This window comes from Cephus cinctus, unplaced genomic scaffold, assembly GCF_000341935.2.
Source record: "Cephus cinctus unplaced genomic scaffold, Ccin1 Ccin1_scaffold1004, whole genome shotgun sequence".
Classification (NCBI taxonomy): Eukaryota; Metazoa; Arthropoda; class Insecta; order Hymenoptera; family Cephidae; genus Cephus; species Cephus cinctus.
In genome coordinates this window covers 99637-115782 of record NW_014333547.1, presented here as the reverse complement: position 1 = coordinate 115782, position 16146 = coordinate 99637, and the positions used below count along the sequence as shown (strand labels likewise).

Sequence of the window (16146 nt, the reverse complement as noted above, 5' to 3'; positions counted from 1 at the left end):
TAGGGTGATGAATTTATATATATTTTTGTTTTTAAATATACATAAATATAGTCCACTATAATTATATAAATGTTCGAGAACTGTGTTAGAAGGTCTTTGGGGCGGAGAGGAAAATAGAGGAAACGACATGGATCAGGATATTCAATGGCAGAAGGAAGTGGTTCGTGTAAATACGCTAAATCCGTTTACCTAGATGAACCTAAGGTCTAAAGCATTGCGAAGGATAGTAATCGTAATCATATAATATATTAAAGTTGATGTTACTTTTAATCGCTTAACCGTACTAATATCAATTTTAATAATTACAAGCATCGTTACGTCCTTATGTAGTCAGCCGAATACAAACGTCGCTGATAATCCGTGTGGGTCTCATTTTTTTTTTTTTTTTTTCAATGTATCGTCTCCCCTTTTTATTCTCTCTGATTCTTCTTGCAATTTTCCTTAAATTTCTCTTTCTCTTCCATTCACACATTCTACCTTGCACCACCCACTTACAGAGCACACGTTCATATCCTCACACATGCCACCATTTATCTCTCTCTCTCTCTCTCTCTCTCTCCCTTTTCCATTCTCACACTCACTCAAATTCTCTCTCTCTTGCTCTCCTCTCCCACTCGGTCGCTCTCGCTAGGCAAGATTAATCCGATATTGCGATATACGTTAGAAAAATATGCTATGCCTAAAATAGGATGAATGCCAGAAGGCAACCTTTCCGTGTCGACATTACTGAAAACTGCTGTGCGTGTTCTTTTTTTTTTTATCCTCGCGTCGGCAAAGTCCTTTCGCATGATCGAATCGAGGGCGGATACAGTATCAACCCTCTCGTCGACGTATCTCTCGACGATGACGATGGCTACGACGACATTCACTTCAACGAGCGCTACGTGTGCTCGTCGTGTATTGTCTATGGGCGTGGCACACGTCGTCATCCCATAAATCGACGATGCACAAGAACGTTCTGTTATATCTCAAACAAGAGAGAAAAATAAAGAGAGAAAAGCGTCGCAGAGCTACCTCGTCTTCAAGACAGAGGCGCCAGGGGCCACACCCGAATACGACGTTACATTGCACTGTAGAGGAACGTACTTCAGGGATTTTCAATCGTAACAATAGTACTGTCTCTTTAACGTGCGATAACGATTTACAGGATGACACGTGTCGATCGTACATTTTTTTAAAACGAAATGGGGGACGATACGTTGAATCGCATCGACTTCTCGTACGGATGCCTTAAGCGTGGCACACGAGATCGTTCGCGAGACGTTCGTTTGTTGCAAGGACAATGTCGTCGGAAACGCTTTCGACGGCGCGAGATCCGCTACGAAGTCACGAGAAAAATATTAAATACCAGAAAGTACAGTGCGTGTCGAGGTAACTTCGGAGTTTGACAATTCGAACGAGAGAGTCGTTCTTGTCCGTTCGGGCAAATACGTAGCCGCAGTTAAATAGGAAAGGAAAGATATACATGGCAGCGCGATGAAGAATTCGGCGCGCTTTGTCGCTCAATATCTCATTACTAAACTTTGCTTTTGCACTTTGGCTTATTTCTCGTGAACTCGCGTACGGCTTTGTCAATTCGTTCTGTTCCTTTGGATTCTGCTATTGCTGGTTGGTTTTACAGAGACGCTCTTTTTTTCCTCCCCCCCCAAGAAAGAAATAGAACCAACGCGCATAGCAGTCAGGAAGAATCGGATACGCTCGAGGCTAGAGGAAAGCACAACGCGATCCAAGGCAGTAGCGTCCAGAGCAATAGGGAACAAACGAGGAGGAATCGTGTCGAGACTATTGACGAAGTGTATATCGTGATACCGTATCGCCGTTATGTCAGGATACTTTTTCCTATTTTTTATTTTATTTTATTTTTTTATTTTTTATAATAATGCTTGCGAAAGTATTATTAACGCGAATATATACTATACTCGTACTCTTCGGCATTCCATTCGTACGTTTTACAATGGACCGTCGTCTTTCCTTACTCTTAGCATTCGCTCGTTGCGGTTATAGCATTACAGCCTCAAAGCCTTTTCTATATAAATGTCGCGCGACAATCGCAAAACGAGAAAAGAAACGCAAGACATATAAGGTAACGTAATATAACATAACATAAAGTAAATGTAAGGTAACGCAGGAGTAACGTCAGGAGACAGGAAGGCGAGTAAAAGTTAGGAGCGTAGAGTAAAATGGAATAAGGAGCCTGAAGGTGACAGGTGCGATGGCCGTGGCTCGAGGATAATGCAGGGCATTATTGGAACCGCGAAAATGACAACGAGAAGCGATTCTCTCGGACGATCGGATCGGGAACGTCACTCGATCCCTGGGGAAACTCGTCGGCAATATCGAGGAATAAGAATCGCGTGCCTATTCCGCACGCACTCGTCAGAGAGCGGGTCGTCCCTTACAAGTACTGCTAACAAAGCGTGAATAATGATTCGAAAACATAAATTCAAACAGTATTTAATGAGTAATAATGCTCGTTATATTCTCGTGAGATTGGACATAAACACACAGTACTACTTATACTTCATTGCATTATTTATGAATCAATCGGCTAATATACTTAATAATTATTAGACTAATCGTTAACCTAGAATTGTGATCACCCATCAATGTCAGTCGTCGTATAAACAACATTCCTTTTTTTTTTTCTTCTTCTTCGATATAGAAACAAAAACATCTGTGTTAAATTTTTCTAGCTGGGTGGATCGACTCGCTCGCCAAGATATTTGGGACTGACTGACTGCACCAGGAATTCCGCGTCTACTTAAATACAAACGTTTTTTTTTTCTTCTTTCATTCGCGAATTTTGCGTTTAAGTAAATTAATAAACGTAATATAGAATAATAATAATAATAATAATAATCATAATAAATCGTAATAATTATAAAGATAATAATAGGTAATAGTAGTAGTAAGCTGGCAGCAGTTAGTAACCAGATTTTTTTTTCTCATTTAAAACTCTCACTAGATGACAATCTGACATGGCACTGGCATCCAATTTTTTTAATCATTCATCTACGCATTCATTCATCTCTTTCTCTCCCATCTAAATCACACTTTTGGATTCTTACTTTTCTCACTCAAACCTCTCTCTCGTTCACAGTCATTCTTTCTCATTCTCTCTTTTTGCCTCATACACCCCGCTCAATTCATTCCCTCGTTTTCTCTGCGTCAGTCATTCCATTATCTTCTAGCATTCCCCTTGCATACTCTTTCACGCACATTTGACTTTCTCTCATTTCGCTTTTTCCCGCGTTCTCATTCGTTCCCTCCCGTAGCGCAATAATCTTTCGATCATTCGTTTCATTCCCCGATGTGCAATCAGCTGCCAGATAATTTATCTCGTTTTCTCCGTGTTTTATATTTTGTTTGTTTATATAGTTATATAACCATTTTCCCAACGACTACACACTAAATAGTTCAAATTTTTTGCACTTTTTCACCAACAACAACTGGATTGTTGCGCCGAATCTCTTGGGCGCCCATTTCTCTGTAATCAAACTTGCAGTCGTGCTTGTCACTGTACCGGTGCACAGAGCAGAACAGTCCTCCACAACGACACTCGAATCCTGAAATGAAAATACACAAGTTGTCGATCAGGTGATAACACCAATACTGATTGTCGATCAAGAAGAATATCATGATTGCCCTGAACAGCGAAACATTTTCTGAACGTTATCATAATCATTTAATCACTTACCGGTCAAACCCACTTTCTTGCGACAAACTGCACAACGATTTTTCTTCTTTTTGGACTCTTTATCTGTTTCCTTGCCATCGAAGCAGTCATCTGCATCGCCACTACTGACCGAACCTTCTGCCGCCCCACTGCTGACCCCTGCCTCACCTTCCTGTTCGTCTCTGCTTACCTGATTATGAAATTAGGATCAATCAATTTTAATGTGAATATTACATTTACAAGTCAGAAGAGGAGACGCATTTCGCAAAAATCTATTGACTTCTCGTTGTTAAGTGAGTATTTGCATAATAGACCAGTCACGGGGATGGATGAATGATGGATGAACGTACCTGGCAGTTGCTGACACGACTATGCATAAGAGAGTTTACTATCTGGATTAGAATGACGTAAAACTTTTGTATGAATTTCAATGGATGTTGAGTATTTTTAATAAAATTTTAAGTATAAGATTTTTCAACGAAATACGGATTCTCGCATTTTTCTCGACATATTTTAATTGAATCAATATTATATGGAAGTTGAATTAGATTTCTGAATAATGTTTCGTACAATATCTGTTAGTAATAAAGTATATTTTGGTTAATCTAAAAAGTGGGAACATGTGATGTCATTGGGTATTATTGTTCTGCGTTGATATGCAAATAAAGGTGAGAAAAAAGTTGTATACAAAAAAAGCATTGATTATTTATATATTAAACAACTATATCGACGGTAATTAAATTGAAAACTGATATCCGATAATTTTGTACAATATAGAAATCTAAAGAACTGTCAGTGATCAATTTATTTTAAAAAATCACAATATCACACACCACGCTTTAAAATTTAACTTTGAATATCAATTTTTGAATAATTAATGAATGATTTAAATTAGGTCATCACCACTTGTTGGTTTCTTTGAGTATATAGAGAAATTATTAAATTTAATACATCGTGTGTAAAATTAGGTTACTTTTAAGAGTTTGCAGACTGAACGAATGGATTTATCAAACGATATTATTGTCACTATTGAAATCGCGAATTGATGTGTGATTTTGACCGTACCGGAACTTAAGCGATAGAAAAGAATTACTGGGTTCTGCACTGGGTCACCATTGGATGAGGCACCAAGCCCAGAGGCCATAATCCACTAAAATTTGTTGTAGCCAAAAATGTTTCTTTAGGTTGCCATGACAACAATACTATATACATACAGAGACATGTACATGACATGAGTAGAGTGTAATCTGTCTTCTAAGTTCCTAAAGATTTCTATCATGAAATTCTACTGTGCAAATTCTCTATGTGGATTTATGCAAAATAAGGAAGATTGATATTTTCTGTAAGGATGCTAATGCTTGAATTAAGAGATTTATAAATTTACCTCCTTGGGACTGGGCAAATCCGTTGTGGGCTGAGGTATGGTAGGAATGGTGGGTTGGGCAGTGTGCCCTGTGGAGGCAGGACTGCCAAAACCGCTTTGCAACGTGCCAGCGTTACCAGAGACGGTCTGCGAGGCCGGTACAGTCGTGGTCGAGACAGGGGGTTGTTGCTTTTTCTTGAGGTTCTCCTTGTAGCAGAGGGAGCAAAGGCCATCCGTGGCTGGCGAGCCATAAAATCCACAGCCACTGCGGCACAATGCTTGCATGGGGTTTGACTCGCGTTCCATTACTCTCGTCTCTCTGGATCGATCCTCCTTGATCGAACAGACTTATTTGAATATCCTATTAGCGCTTGCTGCTTGGAGAAACAGTGATAAACTGTAGTCAGCTCGGTGATGGCTGACCAGTTGTCTTGTGCGATGGTCCTAGTTCCAATCGCTTCTCCACAACCAGCTGTCACCAACGATTCACCTGAAGAAATACATAAATAAGTTAACTTCACTGTTATTTAGAAAATATCACTAACAAAGATCAAGCCATTCTATCTTTCGCAAGGTTCTCTTTATAAAAATACTTAAAAATACTGTCACATATCCTAGTCATAGAATTTCTCTGTCGAAGAGTAATTTACATTTTAATACTCATAACCATCTGAATCAATATAAGTAGAAAAGCGATTATGATAAGAAGAGAAAAAAGGAATATTTCTTTCAACTGTAGAGTAATGATGAATCATTGCATGACGTAGAACGAACGTTAGGCAATCGAATTAGCGTGATAATGGTCATCATCTTAAAAATGAATTAATTCATCGTATCGCTCGATGAATTACATCGTGCAACAGTAGAATGAAGTACAGATGCCAACAGGTAAAATTCCAGATAAAAATCGCATTGAATTAAGAAACCGAGATGGCGAAAGGCAAAGAAAGGTGGTAAAGTCCACTCTCGATTTTTCACAAGCATTGCAGAGGCTCCCGTAAAACGAAGGTGCGCACACCTAGAAAACGTACACATACACCCACCCACGCACTAACACTATGTCGAGGTTGGAGAAACAGGGTGCAGATTATAAATCCTAGAGAACATAAGGGTCTAGGGTGTAGTGCTCTCTGGTTAAAAACACGATGCAAAACTCACTCACTTGGCAGCACGCAATCGTATTGCAACAAATGCACGACATGGAGTAAGTGTGCCTCAGAAGCATTTACGTAGGCTCTTGTGTCGCGGTGGCGAACACCGTGCACGACAGGTTCGTTCGCGTAATCGTCCGCGCGTAACTACGTTTCTATTCTGCGTATTATCGCCAGAGTATCCCCGAGGCGCCCAAAAATGCACGATATCAATCGTTTTGCACGAGAATACCACGAAAATAATATAATTCTGGCACACTGTTAGCTTCGCATACGAGCGTTCGATATTACTTCAATCCGAGGAACCTACAAGGACGGAGGAGGAACGATAACGACACGACGGGCGAATGTTTTCATGATGGCGATTGGCGAAGCGGCACACACACGAAGCTCGGTCCGAGCGACAGCGGAACCCGTGCTCACAATCTTTCACGCCCACGGAACACAGCAGCTCCGTGTACCTCACGACTCTACTAACTTCTTCTTGGTACACGCACGCACTTCACGAGCCAAATCCTTTACCGAAAACGTGAACTTGCCAAGACCCTCCTTGCTCTACGGTACCGGTGGCCGTCGCCACTGCCAGATGGAATTGGGAGCGAAGAACTCGAGTGCCCAAGCAGACCAGTGCCGTAGGAATTGAGGGGGCGCATAGGATACGCAGATTGAGTGGGGAGAGAGAAAGAAAGAGAACGAGAGAAATGGGAGAGGAAGTCGTAACATAAGGGGTACCACTGACGACGAAGGCGATGACTACAAGGACGGCCGTGGCAGCGACGGCGCTGCATTAATGAGCACTGCTGACTCGCAGCTGACCCCTCCCGCTCAGGACCGTGTGTATAATAGAGAAATTCTCGAGCTTCCTGATGCAGACGTGCGGTCAAATCTCTGCGATCACGGTGAGGTCAGCCGAACGCGTTAAAGAATCAGAATATTGTTCGTGGACACGGTCGCAGCTGCTGTTTCTTCGTGTTAAAAGTAATATTCTCGCATTCAGCTTGGTGAAACTTGGGGCGTCTCGAGAGTGTGCCGCTACTGATTACGGGTAGCGACGCTGAAAGTGTTCTGCGCTCTGAAGCTTAGATAATACGATCGTGGCAGAGATGGCGCCACTGTTCTGTTTAAAAGGTACGATGCGCGCGCATCGAGCTCCATGTCTCACGCGTTGGAACTTTGCGGCAAGTACTTTAACCAAGGGAAACGCGCTGCTCGAACTTTAAAAGACTAGCGGCCCAATTGCGAGAGACACATGATCGATAATAATCGCTCTCTCGAATTCTACTTCGCTTCTTGTCGCGCGTATGATGCACCACATGATCTCGTGACCCGAGAAAATGAGGTCATTCAAGAAAGTTCAAAAAGCGGCTCAAGGGTCTATCTAACAGGAGTACGAAATATAATTCATAGTGCATTACAGTTGTCTGACGAAGGCTACAGTGTGGTAATACAGTGCGCACTTTAGTGGAATAATTATGTGAACACTGTTTTCGACAAGCTCTTTGCCGAGCAGTCCCTACTTACTTTATGTCAGTGATATGCTCGTATGAAATTTAAATAAGAACAAGTTGACTGATCTGCAAGCTTCTGACTGTAAATTTGCTGCGTCATTCTTGACACGTCACAAAGCCATTGTTCAATAAGTTTATACTTGATTTTATTCCACTTCTTTATTTTTTTTGTCTCTTAGTTACTTAGTAGTCTACCGAGAACATATATACTGCTCGATTTGAAGCAAAAGCCATCCAAAAATGAAATCCAATAAACTGTCTTGCACGGTCGGTACACTGATGACGTATGGTATATATAACACGTTTCTATAGTTCTGGCATATGCAATATGCCAGAGCCTAATGCAATCTTTGTCTATCCGAGGAACGATTGGCCCAGAATATCTAGTAACGGCATTACATTGGCAAATGTCCGTCAAGGTCTCTACAAAAGATAACCCAGTCTACATATACTGCTGCGTTGACGTCATTGAATTTTCATTTAATATTACAGAAAATGAGAGACACCGTCGTAACAGCACAAATAATGTGAAATAGCGGAAAAAGAAGCCTGAAATAAAAATGGAACGTGGCTGATCATGAAGGGATGAAGAATAAATCAATCACGATGCAAAGCCCGACTCCAGTTTTATCCGTGGAATCTTGTTACGAGACACCGAGGCTGACAAGGTCGTTTCGAAGGGCGAGTTGGCGCGAACGCAGCTGGTTCTTAAAGAGACGAGAAACGCCTGGGTCGACACTTGGTCTACCTATCTGCATCAACGTCCCATTGACCAAACGTTTACGTATCTGGGATGTTTGCCCACTGCCTCTCCGGTAGGAACGAACGCTACCTGTGCATCCTTAGGAACGTGTCTGACGGTCCTGTTTATCTCGCTCTCTCGTTCCTTCGCTCCTCGTAGAGATAGAAAGAGTGCCGACAGAGGGTGCGTCAGAGAAAGGAAATAAGAGGGCCAGCAGGGAGAGATCGAAAATTAAAGCGGATCCAACGAACGATACGGCGGATGAACACGGGCTGCCGTGGAAAGGAGCTGCCACGGAGGTGGTGGTGGCATCGCACGATGAGCGCAGGCGTCGGCATCGTAGTGCGCGCACTCGTAGCTCCCAATAGTCGAGAAGACTTCACACGGGCCAATCCTCGCATCACGCGCTTAAAGGTTCCTTTACACGAGTCGTGCCAATGTGATTCTTAGGTAAGAGCGTGTCTCCGCGTATGCCGAGATCTTGGTTACCGACCGGGCCACTTAAAAATGCCACAGCTAACGCTTTAAAATGCCTTTAAAAGTTTCATGACATGATTCCGAAAAAAAAAAAAATCTCCAAAAATATTACGCGAGTTTCGTGAATTTATCATTGAGATCGGACATAAAAATAATATCTAAAGGCGACCATCCCGGGTTGGCTTCATGCTGAGACGCCACGCTTGCTTACGCCCATGTAATAAACGCCGAGTCCTTCTTCCATCCTTCGAGCTTGATTCTCGGGGCTAACGGTAAAATCTCTTCTCCTTCACGGATTCCCTCAACTAATGCGAATGGAACTGCGAGTACGTGAGACGCCGCCGAGATAAAACATTACAGACCGGTATTAAGGTAACTATGCACTTTTAAATACGAACATCCCGTTCGTCAAAATTCACGTCCCCCTTTGTTTTCGTAAATGCCAGACTCCTTATCTAAAATTTCAACTTTCAGTGAGCTTCGTAAGTCGTCGCTCTTTAAAACCCAGCCCGCTGACTCGGCTGACAATGAGAGGCGCCTACCGATCGTCACGACGGATTTACTCGAATCTTTCAAAACATTCCTGCAATCCTTTCCTTCCGCGTCGAGACAAACACTGGCCATCGCTCCTCCGTGGCCGCTTAGTTTCGTCATGTCGTATACCTAATCGACGTGAAAAGAAAAAAAAAAAAATGGAAAAGGAAGGAATGACGTATAAATCCCATAGGGTCAATAACCTCCATTCTTTTCCATCTGCCTGCCTTCTGTCCCGCTCTCGCGCCATGTGCACGCGTACACGTGCGAGAGACAAGGTGTACGCACGGCGTTGCATGCGACCACGTGCGCTACAGTTTCGTTCGACCCTACAGAGGCATTTCGATCGCCACACTGTACAGCACGGTAACGTCAGTCAGGAACGTTAACAGGGACTTTTACGAGATCGAGAGAACAACCTTACCAAAGCGTTACTAGATCGATTCCTGCGGAGGACTAGAATTAAACGTCGATCAGGGTGTACCGGGGCTTCGAAAAAGGCACGGTCCCCTTTATGTGGGACGTGGCGCTCTGGTTGTATTACGGGCACGGTTAAGCAACCGCTGGTGAAACCCTACACTGACCGTGGAACACGTGGCTAATAGAATTGGCAGTGAAGAGACGGAGGACAAATTGCTGGCTCGAACACAGTAGAAGAAACAAATAGCGCAAGGATATAGGGCGACTCTGTCTTTATCCTCGCAATCTCTCTACAGAAGTAAAAACATCCTTGAAAACTCTTTTAGGCCTAATTTTTTTCACCTCCCCTGGACCGTTCCAACGCCAGCTCGAGTTTCCCTCGGAGAATCACGATAAGAGGCAGATTTCGTACGACACCCAGACGTGAGTAACAACATGCTTCAAAGTCCTTCTGGAGAGACGTAGAAATTTTCACGTGTCTGAAACGTCAATGAACACGTGTCCATACACAGAAAAAATTCTCAAGTCATGTTGACTGGTTGAAAAATAATAAACAAGCAAAAGTGCATTGTATGCCACAGTACGACGTTCTTAAACCTTTACTCTGCAAGTTGGTAAGCCTGGCCAAGGTCCCTTCGAAGGCAGTGATCTAAAACCGATATATCACAATAAAGAAATACCAACTGCACAGAATGAATCTCCTTCCTCTAAAGATACACTTGGTAAGCATCCAAGATACGAATTCGCAAACAACGAAATACAGGTTTGTTTACAGCAAGGGTGCATCGGCACTTCCCCGTCGTCGGAATAACCAGAGAAATTTGGACAGTCACTGTGTCTTTTAAACCTCAACAATAGAATCGACAGCGTTGACTCGGTCCTCGAGCCCACCCGTCTCTGTTTACCGTCGGTATTCCTGTCGCATTAACAGCACCCGATTTCCGACGGCTGCGCATCTGTCGCAATCTTGCGCGACAGCAAATACGATTGTCTTGCACAAGATTCCCGAGTTCCAGCGAAAACAATGATTTTGCGATTTTTCCCACAAAGACCGATGGGCAAACCGTGCGAGTTGAACACCCTCACGCAATCTTCCCATAACCTATGGGTTCCTCCCGGCTGGTACGAACTTTCGTGATAAGTAAATTGTCGAATATTCATCATGCGAAATCGGTTGGTACGACTGTCGACTAGGAATTCTCGGAACGTCCAGGTACTCCCTCTACTGGCTAAGCAAGTAAATTTACATGCTAAAGAATCTCTAATAAGCGCCAGCTACCGGACAGAGCGCCTACGTACACGTACTATAGTAAAGTCAATCTAGTTCCGTCCGCTAGTACCTTCTTTACGTCTAGGAATAAAGCCGAATCTTCACGAGAGTATAGAGAGTATGCGCGAATACACGTGGCATAGTGACTTTGACAGGAAGCCAAAAGACGAAGTGAATGGGCGAGTTGTCTCCTCTTTTATTTCTAATTCTTCGCAGTACGACCGTTGCCAATGCGCCTGACGGATTTACGATGAAAATAACAAACGCCTCGTGTCCAGCTTCTGTTGTTATTAACGGAACATAGGGATTTCTCGTATCGTTACAATAATTATATTAAGGAACACTGCGCGTCGGGACCTGTCCGTAAGACGCAACAATTATACTCCCGTATTACATTCGAAAAGAATCCCGTACGATCGACAATGACGAATCATCGTAAGAAAACTTCGCGTCGAACTTGAGCCGTGTAGGAAAATCGATAAACAATGAAAAAGCTCTCGAAATTTTCAACTGACACTGGCAACAGTATTAATTGCGCACAAAATAAATATCTGGTTCACCTTCCCTCCGCCGCCACTCTCGCTATTAATTAAAGACAACGTTATGGAAACGTTAGAATAACACGAATCCCATTGTACAAAGAAAATGGAGTCGTAAGCCTGAAAGGGCCGTCATCCCGAATGAGAATTAGAAAAATATAAGTAAAAATATTGTCGTATATACGAAAGCGAGGATAAAAACAAGTTACGAAAATTTCAATGCGCCCTAGAGATTCGGCCGGGATTAAATTGGCTGGCGGTGAAATTGTTAAAGCAAGAACAATGGCTGATCGATAATAAGGTATACGCTCGTAATTTTTAACGACAATAAACCTTCACTCTTCCTCCTCCATTCCTTTGTCCCTACGCACCAAGAGTTTCTGACTGATCCACGTGCGGGTAATATATGCGTATGACTTTCCCACTCTTCGCGTTAAGAATCTCCCTCTCTTCTCGTTCCGTTCACTCTTGTCTCGTCACGCTGCTGTCCCTCGACGATTGACTCGGCCAACGCGAGCAGAGTGACGCACACGCGTTTCCCGATTACATATCAGGGGCTCCTCGGTTTTTGTTTCCTATACTAAGTTCTAAAGTTCAAGCGAAGCTACGACGGAAAAACGTTGCAAGATTTCCAGGAGTTTGTCGGGGAGACGTTACGAATGTAAACGCCGTCTGGACTGGCGGGAAGTAGCCATAGCGTTGACGCGCATGCGCAGTAACATGATCGACTGCTCCAACGGTATTCTCAACCAATTTACCTAAATGCGACGCGAGGCACTGCGTGCACGCGAAATTTCTTTTCCACGGTGATTTCCCTCTATATTCTCCAAGTATTTAGCTATCGATTTGTTTAAGAAGCAATCGCTGTCCTACGTCTACGTGTCTACGTCTTATACGAGAGCAAATACACAGGACGAGTACTCTCAATAATACTTCGATCGCGACAGAAGTCAATGACGAAAATCCACAGACTGATGATTCAAGTGAACCGGACTGTATACTTGCAACTGTCATAAGTTGCCGTGCATTAATATTTACCTTTAATAACGGGAATATTTTTACAGATAGCGCTCCGATAACAGTTCGCAGCAAACTGACGAAACTTTTGAAGGAACTTACGATGCCGAGCTGAACGGCATTGCGTTTACTCATTGACAGTTCGTCGCTCGTTGTGCGATGCACCACTACGTATATTTTGGCAATGACAATGTTCTTCCTATCGAGCAGACTCATTCGTTGACTTTCAGAGAAACTACGAGTGTCGACCGACGTACGCAGGGAGCAATATTCCAAGTAAAATTCAGTGCAACACCTGAGAGGACGTCTCGTAAACAAGGCACAAAGAATTTGTAAATCTATTCAGTCGATAATAGCACCCGTCGCGCGATCAACTTAGAAATAACGTAGAAAGACAATGCAAATGTACATTTCCACGTGTCGGGAATACATAGTCGACGAGGTCAGATTTCTCGATTCCTGCATACGCATTAAAGGCGCTTCCGTAACGGATAACCAATCGGGCGATAGAAATAAAATAAACCGCACCATTTGTACACATTGGCCAGACCCTGGCTTTCCAACGTGCCGGGCTCTTGTTATACCCTCCCGTCGGGTACGGCACGAAACGATTACTACAGAAGGCGCTGGGATATTTAAGAAACAAAGAAAACAGGAGCGCAGAAAAATCGTCTAACCTAACCTACAATGTCAGCGATCGCACTGCCAACGTATAACAATATGGAACGCAAGAGGTCTCTCGACACAACATGACGACTCGAATGAAGAATTTATATAAAGAGCGCGCCAGTAGGAACGAAAGTGAAAACAAATATGTCGGTCGACGAGAAAACCTTCGGTGGTTATTGGAGAGCGTCTAGAAGACTGTGACAGCAGCAGTTTATTCATCTTCGAGTGAACCGGTAGGAGAGAGAAATGAATTGCAAAACGGAAGTAGTCCTGGTGGTGGAGGGAGATAAAAGAAGGAGAAGAAAAAAGGTCACAGCAGTAGGTGACGCGACAAAAAAAAAAACGTTCCCGGCAGCGTTCCAATGCCAAAAGTACCATTGCGGAAAAGGAGTCGTTGGTGTGTGCGAGAGAGAAAGAGAGAGGGAGGGAGAGAGGGAGGAGACACAAGGAGGACGTCGATGTCCGCCAGTTTCGTCTTTCTCTCTGTGCTTAGTCCGCGTCGCGTGTACGTATATCTATATTTGCTCCTGGTAGTGCCGCAAGGTTGTATAGACTTTCGACCTTGGCAAAGTCGAACCAAACGACTCACACCCGGTCCGAGTTCAACCTTAATAACACAAAGGCCGCTACGCGGTGAAGAGGCTCGATTTTTCGAACGACCTTGTCGAGGCGACGCGGTTGCTTCATTTTTTTTTTATATCCGCCTGCGTAGGACACTTATCGAATTGCGAAACGCGTGTGCAGGAAGGTAACTGGGAGTTATTTAGAATACGATTGGGAAGTCATTGCTGCTGGCTGGCTGGTACCGAAGGCGCAGCTGATACGAGAGATACGGTATGCGATGTAAGAACGATAATGAGGCTTTACACGCACATGTCGTATAATATATCCTTATAACGTTATTAGAAGCATGCCGCCATTATTCCTTATGTACCGGGTGAGGTCGGCAGGTGCCTCGAGTTTTCTCAGAGTGAAAGAGACCAGCTTAAGGAGTTCGATGTTACAAATGTTTCCGCTTGGACGATTGTACGAGGCCTGGTGCAATTACGAAATGGCACGGAGGCGGATTCGAGAAACTTGGATTCAACAATGGAAACGTGAGTGTAGATAAGAATCCAGTATAGGAAAATCATAGCGATAAGCGCAGCGAAACCGCTCATCAAAACACGGTGAGAAAATGGCCAGAGTGACAAAGGGGGAAAAAATCATTGTGACACAAAGTAAAAACGTATTATAGACTCTGGGAGAAGTAAAAAGTCTCTTGAGGACAAATTTAACGTTACTTCTGAAAGATTGGATATGTAGCAGACGATAAATACTGCAAGGGGAAGAAGCGAGTGTTGCAACAAGGTTTTTGAGTAAACACGAGCAGAAGACCGGGCTGAACGATAGGATCAAACTAGAAAAAGACAAGTAACAAGATAACAGAATGATAGTATATGTGATTTTATCGAATCTGTGAAATTACAATGATGTGGAAAGATTGCGTGAAAACGTAATTTTGAATTGAGCTCAGGAGTAAAGAAACAGAATAAATGTACGTTTACGTGATAATTACGTACAGCATTAATTTTCAAGAGTACACAAAGTCCCGAACGATTCTTGAATAATTCATATTAAAAACGATATTTCTGTTGACGTACGATAAGAAGAAGATAACAAACCCAAAGATTCGCTGTCTGCTTGGCGAATGAATTTCATGCGAAATAAAAGGGGATTTCGTTTATGAATTTCGTCAAGCATCGGTAAAAACTAGTCCAACTTCACTGGTGCATCGACGTTCGTATATGTAATTTTGAAAATAACTAAAACTTTGACTGTCGAATGTCAATTCCACAGCGTTAGAGATCTTAAAGAAAGTAGAGAGGTGTGGCACGCGTCGTGCATGTGATTATGTGTAGTGTGTGCGATGCGATTAGTGGTCGCGGTATTCTTCAAATCGTACACTTGAAAACGAGAAACGTCGTGTAACATGGCCGCTCACTTGCTAGATATCCTAGTTAGCTGTTTGGATAGCTGCTAGTTAGACTCCGAGATGTTTTCGACCACGTAGTACGCAATTACTTACGTAGCAGCAGCGTATCGGAGGCCGCTGCTTTTCTCACATTTTTACTTTCGACGCCATGGCTGGACACAGTCCCTTTCCACGTTAGATCGTGAGAAAGCAGAGACCGTTCCGTGCAAGTTTGTGCGTTCGCTCACGGTTGCAGACGTGAACGCATTGTGCGTTCGTCCAGTCGTAACAAGTGAAGAAGGAGAGAGATAGAGAGAGAGAGAGAGAGAGAGAGAGAGAGAGAGAGAGAGAGAGAGTCGATCAAGGAATCGAAGGGCTGGATAATACGAGAGAAAGAGAAAGACAGATTCAGAGGAGGGAGAGAGGAAAGAATAGAAAGAAAGAGAGCGAGTGAATGCGTGGCGTACGAATGCGCATTCGCGCTTGGATCGGATCGGCACTGGCGTCGCACTGACACAGGACCGCACCGCACGCACGCACGCATTTATAGACACGCACGCACGCACTCAGGCACGCATGGGCACAGAGGACAGCAGAAACAGCAGCAGCAGCAAACGTCGTCCATGAACACGCAACTTGAGGCCGAAATTGCGCCGCTTCTTTGTTAGCCGTACTAGATAGCCTGGCCGATTGCGGATATTTTCTCAGCACTCTCTCTTTCTTTCTAGATCTCTCTCAATGCTTCACTGGGGTTATACGAGTCGAGAGTTAAAGATCGATGGGTCGTCATCGGTTGCAGATCATTTCTTTTTTTTTTTTTTTTTTT

General features: G+C 43.4%; 1 protein-coding gene and 1 long non-coding RNA gene across 6 annotated transcripts in view; one reads left to right on the top strand and one right to left on the bottom strand.

Moving 5' to 3' along the window:
* Nucleotides 1-322: 322 nt before the first annotated feature.
* The window catches only part of LOC107271624 (AN1-type zinc finger protein 6), a 16408-nt gene continuing 584 nt past the window's right edge, over nt 323-16146 (bottom strand). Inside the window, exons 1-4 of one of the 4 annotated variants that reach the window (XM_025088852.1) lie at nt 6713-6855; nt 5061-5529; nt 3698-3866; nt 323-3566 (exon numbers count right to left, since the gene is read on the bottom strand). In XM_025088852.1, coding sequence (XP_024944620.1) covers nt 3418-3566; nt 3698-3866; nt 5061-5345 — 603 coding nt within the window. In that variant the 5' untranslated portion in view covers nt 5346-5529; nt 6713-6855 and the 3' untranslated portion in view covers nt 323-3417. Of the gene's footprint in view, nt 3567-3697; nt 3867-5060; nt 5530-6197; nt 6856-16146 lie in introns of those variants that run through there. The other 3 variants (XM_015747836.2, XM_015747835.2, XM_015747834.2) reach the window with 3 other exon arrangements.
* LOC107271627 lies at nt 7058-12712 on the top strand. Of its 2 annotated transcripts, none has more exons than XR_001538707.2 (3): nt 7058-8117; nt 8191-9289; nt 9392-12712. It is a non-coding gene; the product is annotated as an uncharacterized LOC107271627 (long non-coding RNA). The 2 variants fall into 2 exon arrangements; XR_003060960.1 differs by having other exon boundaries at nt 7058-8890; nt 9082-9289.